The 22,577-nt window shown below is 56.5% G+C and overlaps 1 protein-coding gene across 1 annotated transcript; it reads right to left on the bottom strand.

Annotated features, from left to right (window-relative positions):
- Positions 1-3,654: 3,654 nt before the first annotated feature.
- NTRK1 (neurotrophic receptor tyrosine kinase 1) lies at positions 3,655-21,759 on the bottom strand. Its single transcript, XM_074349595.1, has 17 exons — positions 21,493-21,759; positions 18,253-18,327; positions 17,886-17,957; positions 16,206-16,274; positions 15,357-15,502; positions 14,974-15,116; positions 12,562-12,694; positions 10,903-11,229; positions 10,449-10,466; positions 10,225-10,277; positions 9,848-9,950; positions 9,199-9,345; positions 8,760-8,890; positions 8,384-8,556; positions 5,875-6,115; positions 5,357-5,515; positions 3,655-4,048 (listed from the first exon to the last, which is right to left on the bottom strand). The coding sequence occupies exons 1-17, from the start codon at positions 21,702-21,704 to the stop codon at positions 3,863-3,865; spliced, it is 2,388 nt and encodes a 795-aa protein (XP_074205696.1). The 5' UTR covers positions 21,705-21,759; the 3' UTR covers positions 3,655-3,862.
- Between the last annotated feature and the right edge of the window lie 818 nt (positions 21,760-22,577).

Below are 22,577 nucleotides of genomic sequence, written 5' to 3'. Positions count from 1 at the left end.
GCTCAAAGCCTGTGATAAGATAGAGAGAGAAGGTGAAAAAGGAGAGGGGAGAGTGGGAAAGAGGAAGGAAAGCAGCAAACACACAGCACCTACCACAGGCCAGGCCCCGTCGGAAGAGCTTTACACATGAGGCTTGTTTAACCTGATAAGGACCTTAAGAGGTTAGTGCTATTCTTATCCGCATTTTGTAGAGGAGTTCACTAAGGCACAGAAAGGCTGAGTAACTTGTTCAACATCACATAGCTGGTAGGTGCAGAACCAGGCACTCTGGCTGCAGAGTCTAGAAGCTTCACCTCCAGGGAATCTAGCCCTGGAAGAAGAAGGGACCCAGCAGAGCAGAAGGTGGGCTGAAGAGTTTTTTGGTCCAAGGGCTTGACTAGAGGCAGGGCTCAGAGTAAAACCCACGGCCCTGGGGCTCTGTCGTGCATCTCGAGCCCTCTGCTTTTTGCTCCGTGCCCTATGCACACACCTCTTCTCTGCACTGACCCGGCTGTCCCCTCTCTCCGTCTCCTTGTCCCTCTTTGCCTCCGTGGGCTCCTCCTGCATCCCTGGTCCTGTCTCGTCTGTGTCTCTCCTGGCTCCAGGTCTCTCTCCCTCTCACTGCCCCAAAGCCAGAGCTGCTCAAACTTTCCATCTTAGCACTGGAGTCATCAGAGCTGGGGTGGGGGTGAGGGGACAGAGAGAGGCAGTCTGGGAGGGGACTGATGCTTGGAGCCGTGGAATCACTTCCCTCTCCCCTGGGGGGTGGACTGCCTGGTGGTAGACAGAAAGTTGGGATTTCTTGGTCCTGGCTCCCCCTGGGGCTGTCAGTCCCTCTCTCATTGGGCAGCCTGTCCAAGGCCACTTTAGGAATTGGGCAAGACAGGATTTCTCCAGCTGATACTTGGAGAGCCCAGGACCTATGGAAACTGGAATTTTCTCTAGGATCTCTCTTCAGCTTGAGGGTTCAAGGGGACACAGGACAGGACATTCTCCACCCAGACTGGTCCAGCAATCTGCCTGCACTGTTCCTGGAAACCTTAACAGATGCTCTGCTCTCCTGTCGGGAATCCAGCCCCCGAGGGAGCAGGCAGGAAGGAGGCAGAGGCTGGTTAGGGTGGCTGAGGGGTCTGCCTTGGAAGGCTTGGACCCCTGGGTTCTGTAGAGAGCCTATCCCCTGCCCCGGGCCCCCAGGGAGCCACATGGGCTTCTGCACCACTGATTCCTTCTCTCCAGAGCCCTATGGAGGAGCTGACAGAAGCTTCATTAGAGAGGGGAGTTCTGGGTTCTTTCACTCAATGCTTTCTTGCAGTACCCACCATCTCTTCTAAGTCTCTGTTTCCCAACCAAGACAGCCGTCTCCGAGAGGGAGGGGTAGATGGAGCGACCCAAGCCAGGTCTGGGGAACCCAGATGTCCGATCCCTACGGCCTTAGGTGGCTGTCCTTGTCCCAGCTCCCCATGGGGTCTTCAGGGTCCCATTCCACTGATACCCCTCAGGCGTTCGTCTCAGCTCGTGCTCAGCCCCTGGTGTGTGTGGGAGGGTGTCGGGGGGGGGCGGGCAGTTAATGGACTTGGCACAGCCAGCAGGTAGTTAACAGGGAGGGGGCACGTGCCACAGCGAGGAGGAGGGGAGCACCAATGACAATGGAATCCAACAGTTATGAGTTGGGGGGCAGTGCTGTGTGTGTGTACATGTTTGCACGTACGTGCCTGGTTGTGTGGGGTCGGCCGGTGTGCCTGTCAGTGTGCTCATCTGTGTGTCCATCAGTGAAGGGGAAGGAGGCCATGAAGCTGGCAGTGTGGGTTCGAGCCCCCAACTCACCACCCAGGGCAAGGCCCCAGACCCCGATTGCCTGAAGGGGTCAAAGCAACTGGCTTCAGCTTCTGTTCCCAGATCGAGGAAAGCTATCCAGTTCCCTCTCCCGTGCTGTCCCAGAATTTCCCGTTCGCTGTCCTGACCTGGTTCCCAGAACCCCTCACCTCACCTGCCCAGCTTTTCCAGCAATACCTCCAGCTGCGGTTTTAAGAGCCTCTGATGCCCTAATGCTCTGCACCTTGGAAATGCTCCACAGCAGGTCCCTTCTGCTACCTGACCTCCATCCTCTCTGCTGCAGTGATGCTTTGGCTTAATGTGGGCCAAACCCCAGGCCCCCTGTGTATCTACCCACAGTCTCCAAGGCTGGAAGTGTGTCCCACCTTCCTCCTCGGCCCTGAAGGGAGGCTCAAGAAAATGCCCCCCAGGGGGCCATGCTGTCCTCCAGGACACCGTCTGATTCAGCTGCTTGTCCCACCTGTGTCTGTTTACACCGCTCATCTGCACCTCTGTCTCTCCATCTGTATCCATCCATCTGTGTGTCTCTGTCTTTCTCCTCTGTTTGCACCCTCTCTTCAGTCTTGTCTGTAGGTCCTGTTCCCCCCCGCCCACGTTTCTCTCTCTGCACCTCTGGGCTCACCTGTTAGTGACCCGGTCTCTCCCAGCATGTTCCCACCCCTTCTCCTCCTAATCACTTCTGCTTTAAGCCCTCCCCACCCCTGGGGTGGTATAGCGGCAGCTTCACCCATCCCAGGGCATGAGAGGAGGGCCTGTGGACTTGGCCCTCAGGGACCAGACTCCCCTTCATCAATCAGCCTGCAGCGCTGGGTCAGACCTCCATTAGCACTAAGCAGCATGGACAAGAGGCAGACACCATCGGGCTAGGCCTAGGGGTGATAAGACCCAGATTGAATCACCGTGGCGGGGGAGCTGGGCACCCAGGGACATGAGACAGCCACGCCATTAGCCCTGAGGAGCCATGGGGAGCATGGGTTATTGCAGGAGCTGGGCAGGTGATTGGAAGTGATGGGGCTAAGGGTGGGGGAAATGTGCTCCTCCTTGGCTCCAGGATGAGGAAGATGGGGCAGGGCCCAGGTCCTGGGATGGGGGACCTCACCCAGCCTCAGAGCTAGAAGAAGCCTCAAGCCGCTCAGTTAGGCCGGTGGTGTTCCAAGGGACAGAGGAGAAGGGAGAGCCTGCCTCATCCCTCGGGCAGAATGGGACGGGGAGATGGCTTTGTCCTTAGGAAATGGCCACCTTGCTCAGGACCTGGCCTCCAGATGCTGATCTCAAAGCACTTAGAGCCAAGAAGATGGATAGAGGGGAAGGAACAAGGGGTCCTGCCTCCCTCAGCCATTCCCTTATCCTGCTCCTTCCCTGTCCCTGCCACATGTCCACACACACACACACACACACACACACACACACACACACACATCATGCACACATGCAACCTCTCCCCCTCCCTCAACCATTTGTCCTACTGTGTGCTTGCTCTGTTCTAGGTACATCAGCACAAGGAAGACTCATCCCACTAACGCTCCTATCCTGTCCACCACAACATCTAACTTCCATCCCTCCCACTGCATCACCAGCCTTCCTGAACAAGAAATAGACAGGAAATTATGGTCTGAAGGTCTGGGAAGTCTGACCTGAGACTGCCTCACCATTAGGCGAACAAGATGACCATAGTACTAGGAGGCAAACCATGGCCACAAGGTGGAGGCGATAGCTGCATGGAGTAGGGTGGTAGCCGAGGGTAACCAGAGAGGGGTGGGATCCCAGAGAGTCATCCCCAACCTGAGTCCCAGTCTCCCCTCCCAGAACGACGCCATCCCAAGAACTGGCAAGAGACACAGCCAAGGGATAATAAATATAATTGCTATGATGGAACCCCGCCTAGAGAAGCAGTAATGTCCTCCACACTCAGGCCCTACCTGTCCCCTCCTGCATGCTGAGGGTGAGTTAGATGCTTTGAGATCACCCTAGGGCTGCTGGGAGCCATGGGGGATGCTGTGGGCAGGCCGCAGTATTCCCGCTACCCAGCCCCAGCCCCCGGGCCAGCCTCCTAGCCCAGGACGTCCAGGTATACAGGAGGCGCCTGGACCAGGGCTTGGAGCCGAGCATGCACATCCTTGATGCTGTGGCGTTGCTGGGGCTCCCGCTGCCAGCAGCCCCGCATAATGGCGTAGACCTCTGGTGGACAGGCACGCGGCCGCTCCAGCTCACGTCCCTGCGTGATGCACTCGATCGCCTGGGGCCACAAGAGGGAAAGAGAAGAGGGTACACTGGGCAGGAGGCAAGATGGTGAGGCCAGGCTCAGTCAGCACTGCCCCTGCCTCACTGAGGCTCCCAAAGATTACACAACATGTCTGGGCCTCGTGGCTACTAATAATCTGAAAGGATGCAGTGAATCCCAAGATTCCTCTCCACTCTGACACTGAGCAGTGGGAAGGATTAAGGCTAGATAGACCTAGGAAGGTTGGGCTGGAGTAGGATTGCTTCCCAAAGGGCTGGAATCAGACCCTCAGAAGACTTGCCAGGTGGGTTGAAGAAGGGGAGGGGTCAAGGCATTTGCCAAATCCATCAGCTTAGAATTGAGGGTTGAATGGAAAAAGGGAAGGGTCTTCTATCTCTCAGTCCCAGAGGGCACAAAGAAAATAGAGCAGCATTGCAGGCAAAGGCCTTGAAAAATGGCTGACTTGCATTTTAAGGTAGAGAGCAAGCCCACTTCTTTTTCTCTTCAGTAGGTACCACTCTGTGGAGACCTAGCTCCTCTGAAAAGAAACTGCAGCGTGAAGGATCAAAGTTAGACTCCAGGAAGGACTGCTAGTACAGCTCAGAGATCCAAAGAAGGAGAGATGGTGGCAGGGAGATGTTTGAAGGGGCCTGGAGCCTCTTCCCCCCTTCATCCCTCCCGCCCCATTAGAGGACTTGGGTTATGGGCAGCACTAATTCCATTCCTTCTCTCAGTGCTTGAGAAAATTAAAATCTATAACCCTCTCCCCCACCCCACCAGCCTCCAGGGAGCAGACTGCATTAGAAGGAGAAATGGAAACTGACAGCTGCGAGCCAAGGAGGGGGTTGGGGGAGCTGCTCTGGAAGACGGAACACCTGGGGCCTGCTCTGGCCGTGTCCAGCCAGGAGGGCAGAGGGAGGGGGCAGGACTGTCCCTCTTACAGTCTAACCTCTAGCCTTCCTGCTGCAGTGTCAGGCCCTCTTGTGCTGTGTTCCTTTTCCCCTGCCCCTCCCTTCCATCCTGATAATGCCTATTAGGTCTATAAAATGCAGCTATAGATGGGGGTCTGGGCTCCATTTATAAAGTGCTTTGAGATTCCCCCAGGAGCCAGTTAGAATAGGAGAGAGAAGACGGTGAGAAAAGAACAGGGTTGGGGTGGAGAGAGCAGTGTCAGCAGGATGCTGGATGGGTGCCAGGCTGGCAGTGGGATGAGGGGCTGAAGGGGACAGAATTCCCTGAAAAGGGGACTCGAAGAGGAAGGGAAGGGGTGGCAGGCAAGGAAGGGGGTGGTCGGCAGGGAGTGAGCCACGGGGCAGGGCTGACCTCGGTGTTGGAGAGCTGGTACCAGGGTTGCTTGCCGTAGGTGAAAATCTCCCAGAGCACCACGCCGAAGCTCCACACGTCGCTCTCGGTGGTGAACTTGCGGTAGAGGATGCTCTCGGGCGGCATCCAGCGGATGGGCAGCATGGTGCGGCCTCCCACCTGCAGGCGGGCGGGCGCTGCGTCACCTCCAGGGGGCGCCCGCCCCCGACAGCCTCTCCTGGCGCAGACCTGCCCCCAGCCCCATCATCAAAAATAAATTGAAGTGGCTCTCCTGCCCAGAGCTGAGGGAAAAACCGATGGTGCCGTTTCTGTCCGGGATAGTGGAGACAGACCCTCCTCCACTGGGGGCCGAGGAGGTAGGAGGAGGCTTACAAACCAGAGCCAGAGAGTCTCAGACCCCACACCGCCCGAGGAAGAGGAGGGCGTGCCCAGCAAGGGATGGCTCTCGGAGGGGCGCTCGGCATCAGCGTGCTTATAGTTTGGTTGCTGGGGGAGGGGTTGGGACCAAAGATCCTTACGCGGTAATAGTCGGTGCTGTAGATATCCCTGCTCATGCCGAAATCGCCGATCTTGACCACTAGTCCCTGACCCACCAGACAGTTGCGCGTGGCCAGGTCCCGATGCACGAAGTGCAGACCCGCCAAGTACACCATCCCCGCAGCGACCTGGCTAGCCACGGCCAGCAGCTGCCCCAAGCCCAGGGGACCTGGAGCCACGTCCTCCCCGCCAGCCAACAGCTTGGCATCAGGCCCGTGGGACCTTCGAGAAAGAGTGAGGGAGAAGGCGTGGGCTGAGAGGAGACAACCCCCAGGAGCCCGAGGAAGGGGAGCCCTGGGAGCTGGGGGGGTGGGGGGACTCCAGGAATGCAGGAAGGGAAGGACAGGGGAGGCAGCTGTCTGGAAGGGCTGGGATGGGGCTGCCGGTGTGCCCACCTCTAGAGCTTCCACTAGGGCCTACCCTTTGCACATTCATGCCCCCCTCACACCAGCCCCCTTGAATTCCAACACTAGCATCTAGCTGCCCACCGGCCGCTACATCTCTTGCCCAGTTGCACCTCTGACTCATCCCTTGCCAAGATGCTCAACATCTTCCCCCAAGCCTGCCCCTGCCTCAGTGAAGGGAACCTCCCTCACTCAGGCTGTGATCCCAAAACCTAGGAGGTCTTGATTCCTGTCTCTCACCTTTGCCCTCAATATCCAGCCATTGCCATGGGGTCCTCCTTCCTTCCAAAGGTTTCCAGGACGCCCCTTCCTCTCCACAAACACCACTCCAGACCAGTCCCAGATGATTCATCTCCATTCCCCAAATACTCCTTCTTCTGAGCCTTTGCCTGAGCTGATGGCTTTGTCAGTACTGCCCTTTCTTACTGACCAACTTTCTCCTCATCCATTTAGTTAAGCTTCCCTGACGTGCCAAGCACCAGGGCCACAGTGAATGGTAGGATGCAGATAAACGGGTTACAGCAGCACAGTGTAAGGGGCACCTGATGGGCACTCAGGGTAGGGGTGGAAGAAGTCAGGGAAGGCCTCCCGGAGGAAGAGACATCTAAACTGAGACTCAAGCCCTTAGGAAGGGTGGTGGGTAAGCCACTTGAAGGGATCAGGGACAGGGGTGGGTGAAGTGGCTGGGAGGGAAGCCCAGTGTGCCAGGCAGAGGTGAAGGCTCAGAGGCAAGGAGGAACGGATGGCCCCTCCTAGGGGAAACTCCATGTCTAAGAGCTTTCATGATCCTTTGGTTTCCCTGTGCTCCTTTGGTTTCCCTGTGCTCCGTTCACCATATAAAGCTGCTTTTCCCACGTCCTGAGCCCCAGATGGCAGCTTGTCCTGGCTTGCATCCCGGTACCTAGCACGGGGCCCACCAGGTGTCTGGTCAGCAAGAAGAAGGGCTTCTCTCTGGCCTCCTCTTGACTTGGGTTGCTCTGAGCCAGTCCACCTCCACTCTTAACCTCAGGTCTGGCCTCACCTCCCTCCTGCTCCACATCCTCCATTGGCTCCTCCCCATCCTCAAGATAAGCTCAGACTGGGGTCTCTCCCGGCTAAATTCTGCGACCTATCACTCCCAAGGGGATGTTTGGGGCCCAAATCACGACCATCAACTGGATAAACACACTTATCCAGAAACTCAGTCCTCTGTTGTCCTTCTCACTGGTGGGGAAACTGAGGCCAGAGAGGAAAGCCACTTGGCAAAGAAGGCTTAGCTAATAAGTCACAGATGATTCCAAACTCTGGCCCTTTCCCTGCCTCACGCTGCCCCATCCTCCAGGGGGCCCATCTCATTGGAGAAGAACTCAAGGAAAAGAACAAGTGACCATCACAGTCAGGGGTTTAGAGCAGGGCTCTGCCTGGGGTCACATTCCCCTGGACCACTTGCTACGTTTGTGCCCTTAGGTCAGTCACTTAACCTCTCTAAGCCTCCTCTGTGAAATAGGTACATTTCTTGAAGTTGCTAAAATTATCAGTACAAATTAGTAAACGTAGAGTTGTTCTGTCCAAAGCCAAAGAAATGAATTTTGGGTAAGTGTCTTCAAGTATAAATTGCCATATATGCTTGGAGACTATGACAAATAAATATGAATTTATATTATTTTACAGATACATATGTATAAGCACATACAGTCATAATAAGAATGAATTATAAAATATATAACACAGAGCCTGGAACACAAAGTGCCTGATAAGTATCTGTTATCGCTGTGATTGTAGTTATTTAAACGGCCTCCTCGCCAGGCCTGGCTTCTGCGTGCCACACACAGGTGCGTACACACTCCTTGCAAAGTCCCCCTCCCCGGCCCCATCCTGAAGGGCCAGCTCTTGACTTCTGCTATTGCAGCCTCCCTGACCATTGCCAGTCTGTCCTCTGCACGGACTCTCCCCACATTCACACATCTGCCTCAGAGCTCCTGGGGAACAGGAGCCTTACCCTCCTTCTCTTTCTTGATGTCCTCCCACAGTTCAGCAGACAAACAAGGATGTGCAACTAGGGTAGGGACGAGGGGCCAGGGCCAGCACCAGGGCCAGACCCTCGTACCGGAGGAAGCGGTTGAGGTCACCATGCCGCATGTACTCAAAGACCATGAGCAGAGGGCGGCCCTCGGTGCAGACACCGAAGAAGCGCACGATGTGCTGGTGCTGCAGCATGGTGAGCAGCTCGGCCTCCCGCTGGAAGTCCTGCCGAGCACTCTCAGATGCCTCCTTCAGCGCCTGGATGGTAGGGGTGGGGACGGGACTGGGTGGGGGCCCAGCCTCAGCCTCCCCACATCCAAGTTGGCCCCCCCACCCACCCTTGAGTCCTGAACCTCACCAGACCCTGGCCTCCCACCCTCAGCCTGAGCATCCCATCCTGGAATGATGGTGCTCTGGGAGGTGGGCCCAAGGCCAATGGTACCTCATGGCCAAGGTCTTACCTTGACGGCCACTAGCATCTTGTCCTGCTCAGGCAGCAGGTTGTGGCACTCAGCAAGGAAGACCTTCCCAAAGGCGCCCTCGCCCAGCTCCCACTTGAGGACGATATCTCGTCGCTTGATATGACGGACACCTGGGGAGGGGCTGGCAGGATCAGACAAGAACCCCAGTCTTGGGAAGAAGGGAGTAGGGGCGAGGACAGGACTGTCCAGCAGGGCTGCGCTCTGCACAAGGGTGCCAGGAAAGGGGGAGGACGGGGACTGAAACTGAGCCTTCACTCTACCAAGCCCCATGATGTGATGTGGTCACGGGTTGGGGGGGGTGGGAGGGAAGGCTTGTTCAGGCCTAGGGTGGGCAAAGGTGATGACACAGGGGCATCTTCACACACACGCACACACAATTAGCTCGTCCCGACCCTTGACCCAACATATAGCCCCTCACAGGCGTCACTGAAGTATTGTGGGTTCTCAATGATGTGGCCTTGGAGCCCAGAGCCTTTGCCCTCGGTGGGAGACAAGGAGCTGCCACCCAAAGTCATGAAATGCAGGGACATGGCCAGTCCGTCCTCTGGAGCCAGCACAGCGGGGCCTGAGGAAGAGACACAGTCACATAGAGGGATCACAGCCCAGGCACTCACCTTGGCTCCTGCCAGGTTTCAGGGTGCCAGGTGACACCAACTTATGACTTGCAGAGGAGGAACAGAAGAGCTAGGCAGCAAGACAGCAGGCAGGGGGAAGGGGAGGCACTGTGGCCATTCTCTGTCTGGCTCCTGTCCAACCCCAGGCCCCATGGGCCACCAGAGAACTCCCCCACCGTCCCCCAGCAGAGCTCAGACCTCCCAGACCCACTTAGTGTTTGACTACAATCCAGCCACCAATTAGCAGCTGCTACCTCTGAAACTACCCCAACCCCAGCCCCAACACACACTCACAAGCCCCACAGCCAGGCCTTCAGAGATCCCCAACACACACCGGCTAGAACTCCATGTGTACACAGGCCCCCACACAGAGGACAGAGTCAGGAAGAGTCAGTAGGAAACAAAGCTAGTGGGACAGACCCACGGACAGCCCCTCTGTAGCCCCCCACTCACGGTTGATCCCAAACTTGTTCCTCCGTCCACATTTGTTGAGCACAAGGAACATCGTAGAAAGGAAGAGACAGGCAAAGACAGCCAGGCCCACAGCCATCGAGACCTGGGTGTGGTGGGGTGGTTAGATCTGGGGGTTCTCCTGCATTCTCAGAGCCCCACCACAGCAAACTGTTTCTCCATCCTGCATAGATGCCCAGAGCCAGGCCCCCAGACCTGCCTCCTCCTCCTCTGGGGCCCAGGGCCGTGGCCGTGAGGGTCGCTGACTGAGCTCAGGCCAGACTCTAGTGTTCTCCGTGCTCTGACCAGAAATAACATGCAGCCTCTAGCCCAGCCACCTGGTCCCAAGCCCTGGACAAGTTTCCACTTCCCACGCTCACCCCAAAAGGTGTTTCATCCTTCTCCACTGGGTCTCCAGACGTGCTGTTGGTGTCTGTGGGGACACAGGGCAGGAAGGATTTGCCTTGGCACACACTGTGTCTCCTCCACCAACGCCCCACTCTGGTCCCAGCAGACCCCTCAGGGATCAGGTTAACTGTCCCCTCTGCCCCAGCTGCAGCTCCAGGGACCAGACAGAACCTGCCCTCCAGCCTGGGCTACTCACCCACTGGCGAGAAGGAGACTGCAGCAGGAGGGAGGAGAGAAAGCGATCAGATCGGGGAAAAGAGCATTGAGCCCCCTTCCCTCTCTGGGACTCATCCCTTCTTGGGGTGGGGGTAGGATGGGGAAGTGGAGCTGCTGGACCATCGAGGGAAGATGCACACGGCCCTTTTCCAGCTGGCCCATGGATGCCCTGGTCCCTGGCTCTCTCTTCAGCCAGCCCAAGTGAATGGAGGAGCTCAGGGGTTCAGGACTCCCGGGGCTTGAGGGAGGCAGGGGCAAGGAGGCCAGTGCAGAGCTGGACACCAGAACTTCAGGCTCCTTTTTGTCCAGGACCAGGCACGCCAACTTCTGAAGTCAGGATCACAGCAGGAAGTGGGCCAGGCTTCCTGGACACCTGGATCTGTACCCAGGTGGAGCCCGGGGAGCAGGGGCAGGGTTCAGGGTGGCCCTCACACCGGGGATGGGGTCCTCAGGGTTGAACTCAAAAGGGTTGTCCATGAAGGCGGCCATGACGGAGGCGGCGGCCTGGCCCAGGGGATTGGTAGCCAGCAGCGTGTAGTTGCCGTTGTTGACGTGGGTGGGCTGGTTGAGGCGCAGGCAGCCGTGCCGCACGGTCTCGTTGGCGGCCGGCTCCAGGAACTCGGTGAAGATGAAGCTGGTCTCATTGAGCACGGAGCCGTTGAAGAGCCAGCGCAGAGAGGGCGCGGGCTGCCCATCCACCGTGAAGGGGATGCACCAGTGGTGCTGCTCCACTGCTGTGTGCAGATGCACGCTGGCTGGGACTGCGGGCCAGAGTGAGGGACGGCGGGAAGTCAGGGGGAAGACCTGACAAGTCCAGGGTGGGGTGGGGGTGTGGCCGGAAATCAGGGGGCGGGCCTAAGAGAAACTGGTAGGGGCCCTAAGAAATTCACAAGGAGGGACGTTTTGAAGAAAGTTGACAGTAAATCTTAAATAAATCAGGCAGCAGGTGTATAAAATCCAGAAGCTTAAAGAACGTAAGCGGTGGGTTTAAAGTAAATAAGAAACAGTCCTAGAGAAGTAGGGTACCAGCTTATGGAAATTAGACATGGAGTCTTTCCGATGAGGGAGCTAGAAAAATTAAGCGTAAACAAGTTTAAGAAGATGGGGGGGGGGGGCCTGAACATCAAGCAAGCCAAAAAAAGAAAAAAACCCAGAAAAGTTTTTGAAAAAGTTGTGGGTTTGAAATAGACCTAACCTGAAAGAAGCAAAAGCCCCTCCATAATAGAAAAAAATTTTTTAAATATATAAACATATACAACTGATCCTGGAATTCTAGCACTCATACAGTGGAATAATATCCAGCAGTGAACTGAATGAACTAATAGCTACTCCCGTTAACATGGATGAATCTTACAAATATAATGTTGAGCAGAAAAAACACACAAAATAATATACAAGGTATGATTCCACTTATATAATGCACAGATGGGTGAAACCAAACTATATTGATAGGGAAGCATATGTGTGTAAAATTATTTTTAAAAGCAAGGAAATGATTATCACAAAAGCCAGAATGTGGTGAAGGAGGAGGATGGGGTTCTGAATGGGGAGAGGAAGGGAGTGTCTTCTGAAGTGCTGGTAAGAATAATTATTGTTTAAAGTGTGTATGTTTTATGTACATATCTATGTGTTTTGTTCCACAATAAAAGAAGAAAAATTATGTAACGTAGACGGTTTTAAATAATTTGTTGGCAGGCCTAGAGAAATTAGGCAGTGGGCCCTAAAAAGGAACTCAGATGGGGAATTTCTTCTTTTAAAACTAGGATGTAGGGTGAAAGTCCTATGGAGGGATGGATGTGAAGAAATACAGTGGAGCAGTGAGAACGGGCAGCCAGCTGGCGTTGAGGGCCTTAGGTAGCAAGACTTGGGCAGGGGGCCAAAAAGAAATCCATCTCAGTCCCTCTGGCCTTGACAAGCCCCCAGGACTTCCCTCAAAGGATCAGGTTTTCATGGGAATCTGGAAACAGCTGGGAGGGAGCAGCTGTGGAGACACACATCCCACCCCTTTCCTCCAGCCCCCCCCCCCACCCTCACATCCTCTTTTCAGGGAAGAAGGGATGGGGGTGGCTGCAGGGGCAGTCAGTGGGACTCACAGGAGACGTTGACCTGGACAGAGACTTCAGCCCGGCCCACGTCATTCTCCGCCCAGCATGTCACGTTCTTCCTGTTGAGGTCACTGGTGACATTGGCCAGAGTTAGTCCCAAGGACGGCAGACTCCCAGATTGCTGGGTCAAGGAAGAGAGGGGAAAATCAAGAAGACCTTCAGCTGGCTTCAGGCTGGAGGCAGGGGGTCTGGAGCTGATGTCTTTGGGGAGCCCCTCTGGCTCCAGATGGAAAAGAGGGGAGGGCTGGGGAGGGAGGAAAAGGAGAGTTGTGGGAGAGAATACAGCAGAAAACGGCTCCTTTAGAGCCTGTTTACAGACTCTCCCGGATCGCTTATTTAATGATCTGAAAAATCTAGAACATAATCAATAACCCCAAAATTGGCGTAAAACCACCCATCTGAACCGCTAAATAGATGTCACAAATCCCAAGCACCAAATACACACAACCAATTGGAAAACTAACTAGGACCTCACCACCTGCTCATTCTTATTTTACACATAGTTCTAAGAAATCTAGTCTCAGCCCAAGGAAGATCAGAAACAAAGAGATGGCGCTGATGACAGGGCAGCAGTTGGAAGCAACAGCAGCCGCATGATGACTGCCTTTGGCAGATGAAAAAAGACAGTGAAGTTAGACTAGGTGACTTGATTTGGAGTCATCAAAAGATTGAATCAGATTCAGATTCTCTTCCTAAGACACCTCAGACATGTGGAAATTGTACGACCTTAAGACAATTCTTAATCTTGCTGAACCAAGATTTTCTTATTTTGTAAGCTGAAAAGGTAGACAAAAATAACTGGACATTTTAGAAAGCTATTTTCATAAAATGATGGAAATTAATGAAGCAGCGGACAAATCTGATTTATCTGGAAATTTTGTAAATGCGGACTCCCTTAAATAAATGCCAAGGAAGTGAAGTTTCCCTGGGCTTCCACTGGAATGAGTTCAAAGATTCCAGAGGAGTTCTCCAGCCTCTTGTGCAAGCTCTGGGTTCCAGCCACCCCAAAGGGAAGCCCTGTCTAAGCTTCTCTCTCAGCTGCCCCATCTCCTCCAAGTCACCCTGGGGCATGGGGTCCCATTAACTCTTCCCTTAGAGATGCTCTGCCACCCTTCACTCTCCTGAGGGTGACCAGCCTCCCCTCTCCTCCGTTTAAACCAGTAAGGGTGTGGCTTTTCTATAGAAATTCTCCAGAAAACGGAAGTGGTAACAAACATGGAAATCTCCCAAAGAGAAAAGTAAAACCTGGAATTTGCTAAAACAGATAAATGATCCAAGGTCCCTCCACAGATGGTCATGGCCGGCCTCTTGCTTCTGCCTTGTCCAATTTCCATCACTCACTTTGATCTCTGGGAGAGGAGGAACCACTCAGTGACTGATGGTCCCTCCACCATGTCTGGTTCCCTGCTCAGGGCTCCAGGGGTTCCTCCTTCAATATTCTTCCAGGGACCACCAGCAACTCTGGAGTTGACTCCCTTCTCAAAGCAAGGGACTCCAAACTGAACACCACACCCCTGTTTTCACTGGCCCAGCTCCTCCCGGGGGCTGAACCCTGTGTGTTCACCCACATAGGGCCAGCTTTGTCGGGAGCACAGTCCACTGTTGGCCCCTGTTGACCTTGTCAGTGAGACCCCTTGAGTCACTTATGGCTACTCTCAGCTGCCCATCACCAGCCTGAGGACAAAGGGAAAGATGTGGGAAGGGGCCCAAAAATACAGATCTGGAGACAAGAGATAGAGGCCAGAGAGTGCCCAGAAGCAGGCAGGACATCAGAAGATCTTCATGGCCACCTCCTCAGTTGATAGATAAGAAAACCAAAGTGCAGGTAGACTGAGAGATTTTTCCAAAAGTCACTCCAAGAATTAATTAATGAGAGAGCTGGAACCAGACCTGTGCCACCTTTACTGATTATGCTCATCACCCACCTAAGAGGATGTTGCTTCCAGAACCTCTAGAAAATGACCAGAAGGCCCTCAGGAACCGGCCTGGGTGCAGGACCACAAATATTGTGCCCTCTCCCTGGTTCTCAGTTTCCTTATCTAGAAAAGAGGTGGATGGAAGAGATGGTCTGTTGGCTTCTCCCTGCTCAGCTCCAATATGTGAGGGCTCTGTGACTCTCTCTTGTAGCCAGCAGTGTGTTCCCAGAGTAGGGGCCTAAGTCCTGTCAGATCAGTGGATCAGCAGAGCCTGGGGTCCTCGCTGGGCCAGGGCCTGCCCTGAGGGCATGTGTGTGCCTGCGGCTGCCCGACACCCAGGTACCATGGATCTAAACCATCTCTGTCCATCCCTCACTCTCTGTGTGCTTCTTACTAGTTGTCTCTCTTTCCCTGTCTCTGTCCCCTGTGCCCTGCCCAGGCCTCGAATCAGGAAGGGGGCACGAGGGGGGGGGGGGCTTCTCACCATCACTGTGGCTGACTCCTCCAGCTCCGTGAGGACCCAGCCAGCCTGCTCCAGGCCCTGCCCCTCCACCTGGCACTGCAGCAACACGTCATCCCCCACGTCCACGGAGGCATTGGGCATCTGGACCTTCAGCGTGGGCGCACCTGCTCGGCCAGGATGCCCAAGGGGTGTTAGAGCCGGGAGTGGACTCAGAGCCCTGCCAGAGGGCAACGCTTCTTCCCCCACCCTCCTTGGTGATTCTGCCTCAACCTTCAGTTTCCCCCAGCTCTTACCAATGTCTGCTCCCCTGCCCCACTTCAGGGCTCATCCCTGAGCCCCGCTGTGCCCTCTCCCCAAACACGTCGCTCTCTTCCCCAGCCCCTCACACCACCTCCAGGACCTACCGCAGCTTGTGTTGGACATGAGGGCAAGGGGCCCCTGCCCAGGACACTGCAGCTTCTGCTCCCGCACTCCGCCCAGCCCCTCCTCCTCCCAGCGCTGCAGCCAGAGCAGGGCACAGGAACAACGCAGAGGGTTCCCCGACAGGACTCTGGTGGGTGCAGGGGACACCGAGAGAGTCAGGGGCAGGGCCGGTGTGGAGGGAGTACTACAGCAAGAAGGAATGCATTAGACAGCAGGGTGAAGGAGTGGGGACCCAGGAGAAGGTCCTCTCATGGACCTCAGTAACAAGACATTGTTAAAAGAAACAGAATGCAGAAAGTCAAAGATAGCTGTGGGCTACATGGAACTCCTTCACCCTGGGCTCCCCAGGGTGACTAGCCAGGTACAGGCTCCGAGCAGGGAGACAAGACCTTCCAGAGTGACCCAGAGGCCTTAGGTGCCCACCAGGCACACACAGACCTCTGCTTTCCCACCAGTCCCACGAGCATGGTGTGCTAGGAATGGGGGCCGATGTGCCCATGCGCACAGGCCAAGAGAACCGTGCCAGCCCCCAGCCTCCTGAGAACACACAGAATCAGTTATCCAGGCCAGCTCTCCACCAACACCCCCCAGGGTAATAACCCCCTCAACGGGTGGGCCTGCAGTCTCTGCTGTGAGGGGGTTGGTTCACAGGCATGTATCGTCCCTCATCTCAGCTCACAGCCAAACACACAGTCCCCAGTGGGAAGCCCACAGTTCCGCAGAGACACGGTGACATGCCTTCACACAGAGGCGCAAGTGCCTGTGGGCACACACATCGCACAGTCACACACATACTTGCTGCTCTTGCCCCTGGAAGCCCCCACACTCACAGTTCCTGTAAGGAGAGGCCCTGGACAGTTTTCCAGGAGAGAGACTCCAGAGCATTGAAGGAGAGGTTCCTGTGGGGGGTTGAGACAGAGCAGACAGACCCTGTGAGTGACCCGACCTCGCTCTGACCCAGTGTGAGGGAGGGGAGGAGCCAAGAGGAAGCTGACATCTGCCGAACCCCCCAAACCCTGGCAACTAGAATTAGCCCGAGGAGGCATTGGGTGGGGGGGCTGGGGAGCCTCTTTGAGTTCCACTCTTCTCCCTGGGACAACAAGGGTTAACCCCACTTAACCCCCTCCCCAGACCCCAGAGCAGGGGCTCTGAGGGAACAGCCGCTCCCCCTCCCCCACCCTTGGCCCCAGCTGGCAAAGTGCTGAGGCCCCAGCTGGGGGCAGAGGCTCCATCTGTGCTCCCTGCCCACAGAGCCCAGGACAGGGCCAGAGGAGCAGGGGCAGCCTGGGCTCCCACACTCCCTGGCCCCCTACTGAATGCCAAGGATCTCAGAGTCCTTCCCCGGGTCCCCTTCCCTCTCCTCCTTCCTCCCCCTCCTCAGGGACTAAGGAAAGTTGGCTGGAAGGGACCCCATGTCCCCGGCCCCCTAGTTGTAGAGACAAAGAAAGCGAGTTCAGGGAGGGGCCGGCTCCAGGCCACACAGGAAGCTGGTTTAGATCCTCAGTAGTCTGTGTCCTGCACCAGGCTGCCACTCCTGCGACCCTCTGCCTCTGAGGGGCCTTCCCCGACCCCTCACCTGTCCCAGTTGTCCTCCAGTTTGTGGGGGCTGAGTTGGAGAGTGGCCACCACACAGGATAAAAAAGACTACCCACTTCGGTGCCAGACAGAGCTGAGTGCGGTTCTGACCCGCCACTTACAGCTGTGTGGCCTCAGCCCAGATATATAACCTCTCTGATTCCCAGAATCCTCAGCTATAAAATGGGGATGACTCTGTCTCTCTCACCAGGTTGATTATGAAGATTCACTGACATAAGTCTTGTGAGGCGTTACAGAATACACATTTTTAGCCCCAGGACATAGTCAGTGAGGTAACATCTTATTTTATTGCCGTTAAATCACAGCACACAATAGAGTTTGGGTACCCAGTACAACTCCGTAAGTGACAGGCTCCCACCACACTTCCTATCTCTCCGCATGCCGGTGGGGGGGAGGATGAGCTGAACTCCTGTCCTCAGAAGACCAGGGAGGGGCTGCGAGGGACTCTAAGGGTCTCTCCTTTGGAGATTTCTCCTGCCCACCCTTGACCCTCCCCATCTTCGACAGGAGGGGGAGCTGTGACTCCCAAGTGGCAGATTGGATACGCCAGCTCCCAGGCTACCAGGGGCCAGGATGGGAGATGGAGTCCTGGCCAGAACCTGGAGTCCTGCTCCTGATCCATGCTCCCTTTGGCTGGGTGTGGATCTGAACCCCGGGAAGAAAAATGAGGCAGTGTCCCTGTAGCACGAAGCATGGAAGGGAGACGGCAAGCAGGACCTTCTAGCTGGCCAGGGTGGGAGTTGAGAGCACTGCCAACCCTGAAGGAGCTGAGAGAAGGCCCAGGAGGATGGGTGCAACGACTTCCCTGACCAGGCTGGGGCCTTCCTCAAAAGGGTCCCCCGGGGAGAGCCAAGCCCATTAGCCATCCAGCCTAGGTGTCCTCCCACCCCCTCTGCCCAGCCCCGGCCACTCACAGACGACGGAGCCGAGGAGTGTAATGGAAGGCATCTGGCGCCACGAAACGGAGACCGCTCTTCACGATGGTGCTGGGGAGGGTGCAGCGGGATCAGCGCCCAGGGCCGTGGCTGCCCTGGGCCCTGGCTCTCTGCCCAGGCCAGCCCCCCGGTCCCCAGGGCCTAGCCCTCCACCCCTCCCCATCCCCCTCCTGGCTTCCTCAGCCACCCCGGACCCCAAAGACTCCTGAGCTCTCCAAAGTCCTCCAGCCCCTCAGTCCTCAGCCTCTCAGGATCTCCCAGGCCCCTAGTGCCCTTGAGCCCTCCCCGACCCTCAGGTCCCCCAGGATCTGTGAGCCCCACACCCACACAGTCCCCAGCCCCTCACAGATTTCTCAGCTCCCCCAGGCCCCTCAGGTCACTGAGCTTCAGATGCTGCAGCTGCTGCTGGTTCTCGATGTAGCTGTGGGGAGAGGGGACAGGAGTCATAGGGGCCCAGGCCCTGACTCGAGTTCCCCACACCCACCTCCCTTTCTTACAATCACACGCCCACGTGCATGAATGCACAGTCCTATGCACACATGCACTTGTACACACCCAACCATGCAGAGACCTGTTTACACGTGTACACACGCACAGGCAGGCACACAAACACATGTATCCACATACGCACAAGGACACACTGCCTCACACGCGGTCATACAGCCACATGCAGGCATGCATCCTCACACCATCACACATGCACACTCTCACACTCAGGCACGCACACACACACAGAGGTGTAAACATAGGCACAGAGATGCACCTCCCGACACACATCCGCGCATGCATAATGAGCCCACAGGTGTGCACATGCGCGTCTCACACTCTCCCACGTGGACACACATAGCCACGCAGCCCTTATGCACACACACACCGGTGTGAAAAGGAGTGGGCATATGCACATTCAGAAACACACAAAAGTCCACATGCAGTTTGGTGTTCTGCTTTTATACACAGAGCCTCTCCTGCACACGCTCAACAATGGGGGGTCATGCCGAAACACTTGCTTCCACAAGGGCCTATGCTCAGCGCTGCCACTGCCCCACCCAGCACAAAGGAACCCCTGGCCATGTAAATCTGTGCTCCCAAACATGCTTGCCCAGGGACCTCTGTCTGGGCTCACCTATACTGCTGCACACACACACACACACACACACACACACACACACACACACACACCACCCTCTCCCCCTCAAAGCCTTGGGCCCCTCCCCACACTCAAGCAGCAACCCCTCATCTCCCCCTCCCCCGCCATCTTTCAGCAGAGCAAGTGACAGGCATAGGCTGTCAGTCAGGGACCCCTTGAACCCCTTCCTACACAGGAGGGACCCAGGAAGGAGGAGAGGGGCAATGAGAGGAGGGAGTCAGAATTGGGGGCAGTGAAGAGGCAGTGACTGGCTGACTTACACAGTGAGAGAGCAATAGAAGGCTCAGGGGGGCGACGGGGGAGCAGGGGTGGTCAGAAAAACAAAGAGCGAAACAGAGACTCCTAGGAAGAGGAACTGACAGGAGGAGACTAGTAGAGAGAGACAGAGACAGACAAGGAGAAAGATAAGGAAAGGGAGACAGAGAGACAGATAGGTAAGGACAGAAAGCAAGACAGGGAGAAGAGAAAGAAAGAAGTAAAAACAGGCAGGTAGAGAGGGGGGATTTCTGATGCCCTGGGCCCTGCCCAGCTTCCAGATCCAGCACGCCAGGGAGTTCCTGAGACATCAGCTGCCCTGCAGTGGCACGTCAGGGCCCCCCCGCCCCCCCCAAACACACAGGGGCCCCTGACTCACTGCTTCTACCCTGACTTTCCTCAACTTGTGGGAACCAGGACCAGCCTGAGCGACCCATGCCCCGACCCCTTCTCAGCCTTGGCCCCGCAGGACAGCAGGGTACGAGGTCCTCAGTCCCCTGAGGCCTAGAGAGTAAACACCAGTGACTCTGAGGCAGAGCAGGTCCCTGTGCCACCCCCCACCACCCCGCCAGCCCCTGCCAAGTGGGCTTAGAGCTGCAGGGACCCCAGGAGGGGGTGAGAACGTCGTGCGACCGGGTGTGTGCAAACTGTCAGGCAGCGTGCTCAAAGCTGCCTCATTTGTTTGGATTCCATAATCAATCTGTCTATTCGAGTCCATTATCTCCTCGTTAGCTCTGCAGGGGAGGGGGGTTAACTGCTGCCCCACCCAGAGGGACAGCTCAGCTCACCACTCTGCATGCCTCCCAGTCCCCAGCCCCAGTCTGCCCATGCTCCACCCCCTACCCCACCGGACTGGACCCACTGGGGGCTTGGGAGTGAATCAGGAAAAGACAGCACTGATGGGGAGCATTCAGGAGCCTGGGTCCTGCTTTGAATGCCCAGAGTGCTGAGTGCACAGGACTGGAGGTGGCAGCCTGGATCTCAGGCCCCCTTCCATCATGCAAACACCTAGGTCCAGACCAAAGCCAGGCCATCTCCTCTCTTCATGGTCTCTCTAGCGCCATTAGAGAGCAAGACTGAGTAGCTTCCCATTAAGCACCATGAGCTATCCGAGTAACTCAGTGCCAATTATCGCAGGCTGCTCAAGAAACTTCCAGACATCAATGGCCCCTGTCTAAGACACCTTCCAGCCCGTCACCGCATGAGGCCAGGGCTCCTTGTCCACTCTCTAACCCCAGGCTGCAGGAGGAAGATATTCTAGCGCTTCCTCTCTTCTAGAAGTCTTGCTGGCCCCACCAGCCACATAGAATACTCAGATATTTTCTAGCCGTCACCATGTGATGCTTGAGTACCTCTAGGCCAGTTATTACAGACTACTCCCATGGGTTCACCAGCTGTTAAAAAGTACTTGAGCATTTTGTAACCAATTACTGCAGGATGTCAGAGTACTGCAAATGCTGGAGATTCCTCCCAGTTTTGAGTTGGGAAGGGAGGACAGTCTCTCAGCAAGGGCCCTGACTCCTTGCTCAGAGTAAGAAGATAAGGATGGTGATGGAGATGGGGGTGGGGAGAGGGAAGCTAGGAGGGGGTCTCATTTCCTACATGCAAATCAAGAGGTGGTGGGGACAAGAGATGGGGGGAAATGGGGAGAAGAGAGCTCAATCACCAAGTTATGGCTCCTCGCCACCTCCCACCTATTCCAGTTCAATCCTCAGTTCCAGGGGGAGGAGTTGGCGTTGCCTGGTCATGACAAGAAATCCAAAGGGGCTGTTTTCTCCTTGCAGAGGGGAAATGGTAAGGGTGCCAAACCAGGGATGGGGGGAGCGGAATTTTCTGCAGCTAACTACCCCCTTCATGGAGCAGAGGGTGGGCTTCTGGCTAAGCTCCAGAAAGCGGTTTCTAGAAGGCTAGGCTCTCTCAGATCTGGTCCACGGAGAGCCTCCCTTGCTGGAGTCTCCGAAGCTAGCGCTGCAGCTGCCCTGAGTCCTAGGCGACGTCCAGGCAGTACCTGCGGAGGCTGCCAGGGCAGTGGAGGAAAGCTGAGGCACAGCCGAGGGCCGCGCAGTGTATCAGCCTCCCGCCGCGCCCGCCCCTCCTGACCCAGCAGGCAGGCTGCAAGTCCGCGCCCACGGGGCACGGTTATGCCCACCAATCCTCGCGCCCCCTCGCCCGCCAGACACTCACAGCTCCGTCAGGTTCTCGGCGCCCGGCAGGTGGCGGAGGCTATCTAGGGTCCCCGCCCGGGTGCAGCGCAGCCCAGAAGGGCCGTGGGGGCAGCAGACATCGGGGCAGGATGCGGCGCCCGCAGATGCCAGCATCAGCCAGGCCAGCAGGCTGCCAGGTCCCGCAGCCCGGCCGTGCCCGCCGAGCTGCCAGCGCCGTCCGCCTCGCAGCATCGCGGCGGCGCCCGCCTCGCCCCGGCCGGGCCGCCGTCTGTGCGCTTCTAGCCGCCGCCGCCGGGCCTCCCCCGACATGTGCGCGGGGCGGTGTTAAAGACCCAGCCGCCAGGAAAGGGCGGAGCCAGCGGCCCCCGCCCGGCCCCGCCCCGCCCCCTCTGGCTCCAATCCTTCCCCCTCCTCTTCAAAGCCCCCAACCGTTCCCCATCCATCTCAGGCCCACCCCCACCCCCCCACGGACCAGCCTTCTCCCCAAGGGTCCCCCCAGCTCTAGGAGATGCGGCCACAGAGGTGTCTGCTGGGGTTGGGTGGGGGTACTGGGAAGTTGATACATTATTTTTCCCAGCCTAAAGCAGCTGCTTTTAGGGGGGAGGGAAGACGACTGAGCTTGGGAAATGTTGCCCTCCAGGTCATCCAAGCCAGCCCCTAGCCTCAGATCTCACTCCTTATAGTGTGCGTGCCTGATGGAGTGTGTATGTCATTTGGGATAAATTAGATAAAACACTCTCTAAACCCTAGAAAGAAATGGGAAGGGGCCCCGAAAAGACCAAACGCAGGACCTGGGGACGGAAAACACAGAAGAGACAGAGAAAGGAAAGGTGTCGTCCCCAAAGAGCCGGAGAACGTAGACTGGGGAGCCGAGACTCCTATTTCCATGAGAGGCCACAGGGTGGCGCTAGAAGCCTGCACGCAAAGGTGTGAGCTCGGCGGGTGTTGGGTGGGTAGGGGCGCGCTCTGCAGCCCCCACTGCACGGCGCCTCGCGACCCAGCGTCAGCCTCTGACCCCAGCCAGCCAGTACTGGCCCCCAGGACAGGTAGGGCCAAGCTGGACTGAGTTGGCATCGATCGTGCCTCTGACAAGAGCATCGATTT

The sequence above is a fragment of the Camelus bactrianus genome, chromosome 21 (assembly GCF_048773025.1).
Source record: "Camelus bactrianus isolate YW-2024 breed Bactrian camel chromosome 21, ASM4877302v1, whole genome shotgun sequence".
Classification (NCBI taxonomy): Eukaryota; Metazoa; Chordata; class Mammalia; order Artiodactyla; family Camelidae; genus Camelus; species Camelus bactrianus.
Note: the sequence above shows the minus strand (reverse complement) of the source record. Positions and strands in the feature narration are given on the sequence as shown.

What these genes read in the sequence shown, in the direction of transcription:
- NTRK1 (XM_074349595.1), bottom strand. Translation starts at nt 21,704, where the DNA reads ATGCTGCGAGGCGGACGGCGCTGGCAGCTCGGCGGGCACGGCCGGGCT. An exon ending in GGCCTCTCCTTACAGGAACT is followed by an intron (nt 15,503 to 16,205) that starts GTGAGTGTGGGG and finishes TGCACCCACCAG; the next exon opens with AGTCCTGTCGGGGAACCCTC. An exon ending in AGGATGAAACACCTTTTGGG is followed by an intron (nt 9,951 to 10,224) that starts GTGAGCGTGGGA and finishes CACCACACCCAG; the next exon opens with GTCTCGATGGCTGTGGGCCT.